Source organism: Mesitornis unicolor, unplaced genomic scaffold (genome assembly GCF_000695765.1).
Source record: "Mesitornis unicolor isolate BGI_N332 unplaced genomic scaffold, ASM69576v1 scaffold49971, whole genome shotgun sequence".
NCBI classification, from domain to species: Eukaryota; Metazoa; Chordata; class Aves; order Mesitornithiformes; family Mesitornithidae; genus Mesitornis; species Mesitornis unicolor.
The window spans coordinates 22,543-23,991 of NW_010166741.1; the positions used below are offsets into that span (position 1 = coordinate 22,543).

Consider the following 1,449-nt stretch of genomic DNA (forward strand, 5'->3'; position numbering starts at 1 on the left):
AAACACAGCCTGAAATTCCACTTAAACGTTGTAGAAAATTGAGGAACCAGATTAAACTGTAAAAAGGTGATGGCTTTTCTTGTTAAAATTGAATGTGCTTTGCTGGGGATTATTTTTAATGAATATTGTGGTCATGGGAATGGTAGAAAAATACCTTTAACATCTCCCATAGATGTGAATCTACCTTTTTTAGACAGTAGTGGAAAACTTTCAGTCTGACTCAGTAAACTCTGTGCTGAACTCTGTTGCTTCTACCATATTCACTTACACTCACCATTTTCAAAGAACTTCAGCCAAAACTCATTGAACTTGCTGGAAAAACTCTCCTTGACTTGAAGGCAAGCTCTAAACAGTCACTGACAATTTTCACAGTATGTCTGCCCCACCGTCCAAGGTGTGACTGAAGCTTGTGCGAATGCCAGAGCGACTTTTAAACTCGTTTGTTTGTGAGCTGAGAGTAGCATAGAAATGGCAATGCAGTGTTCAGTAAAGGGCCTCCATTCAGGAATGAACCACTGCAAAATGTTCTGCTTAATCTGAAAAGACTCTTGTTAAACATCAGCTGAGGGAGATGTACAGAAGCGCCGAGCGCTGATGTGAGCGGGAATTGAGGGTGCTCCCACATCCTCTCAGGGCAGCCCAGGGTGCCTCTCCTCCTGACAGGAGCTCTGCCTGGCTCTCCACAGCCCTGCAGAAAGACAACAAATAGCAGTGTCTGAGGCAAGCTGTGTACTCGGTTAATAACAGGGTGTTTTGTTAACAGGTGAAAAGCCTTTCAGTTGCCGGTGGCCCAGCTGTCAAAAAAAATTTGCCAGGTCTGATGAATTAGTTCGTCATCACAACATGCACCAGAGGAACATGACTAAACTGCAGTTGGCCCTTTAGACAGTTCAAACAAGTGAATAAACCAGATGGGACATTATGAGCTACTTCAAACTTTATCAGCCATCTTCGATCACCTCTGTCAGAAAGCTGCAGCTGTCTTCACATCCCATTTGACACAAGTTAACTAAACCGTAGGATTCTGCTCAGCCTTGGGTTCCATTTGGACTGATTCAATGAGCTTAAGAGGTTTTTAGTTGTAATTTTTTAAATAAGTAAGCAAGATTGCAACAGTTTGAAGATTACTATAATCTGTGACTACCTTCACATCTGTCTCCAGTTTTCTGGTTTTATTTTCACTAAAAATTTTCTAGGTACATATTGTTGTACCTTTTTAAGTCCTGCAGCGGGTAGAGTGATTCCTCCCTGTTGAAGGTAAGCTTTATGCTTACTTCATCTGTGCATATGCTGAGATTTCCAACGGCTGGTACATCTGTCATCACGAAATGAGATGCAACAGTCACCTGAGATACTTTTGGTAAACTTTGTACTTGCACTGCCAAAGGGCAAGCTTTTAAAATTGGAAGCTCTGCTTTTGAATTTCAAAAATGAAATCTTTTTTAAAAG

The 1,449-nt window shown here is 41.3% G+C and overlaps 1 protein-coding gene across 1 annotated transcript in view; it reads left to right on the forward strand.

Moving 5' to 3' along the window:
* The window catches only part of WT1 (Wilms tumor 1), a gene marked incomplete at its 5' end in the record, with an annotated part of 16,099 nt that extends 15,214 nt beyond the window's left edge, over window positions 1-885 (forward strand). The window contains one exon of the mRNA XM_010195055.1: window positions 764-885. Within this exon, the coding sequence (XP_010193357.1) occupies window positions 764-885 (122 nt within the window). The remainder of the gene's footprint in view (window positions 1-763) is intronic.
* Window positions 886-1,449: the final 564 nt, after the last annotated feature.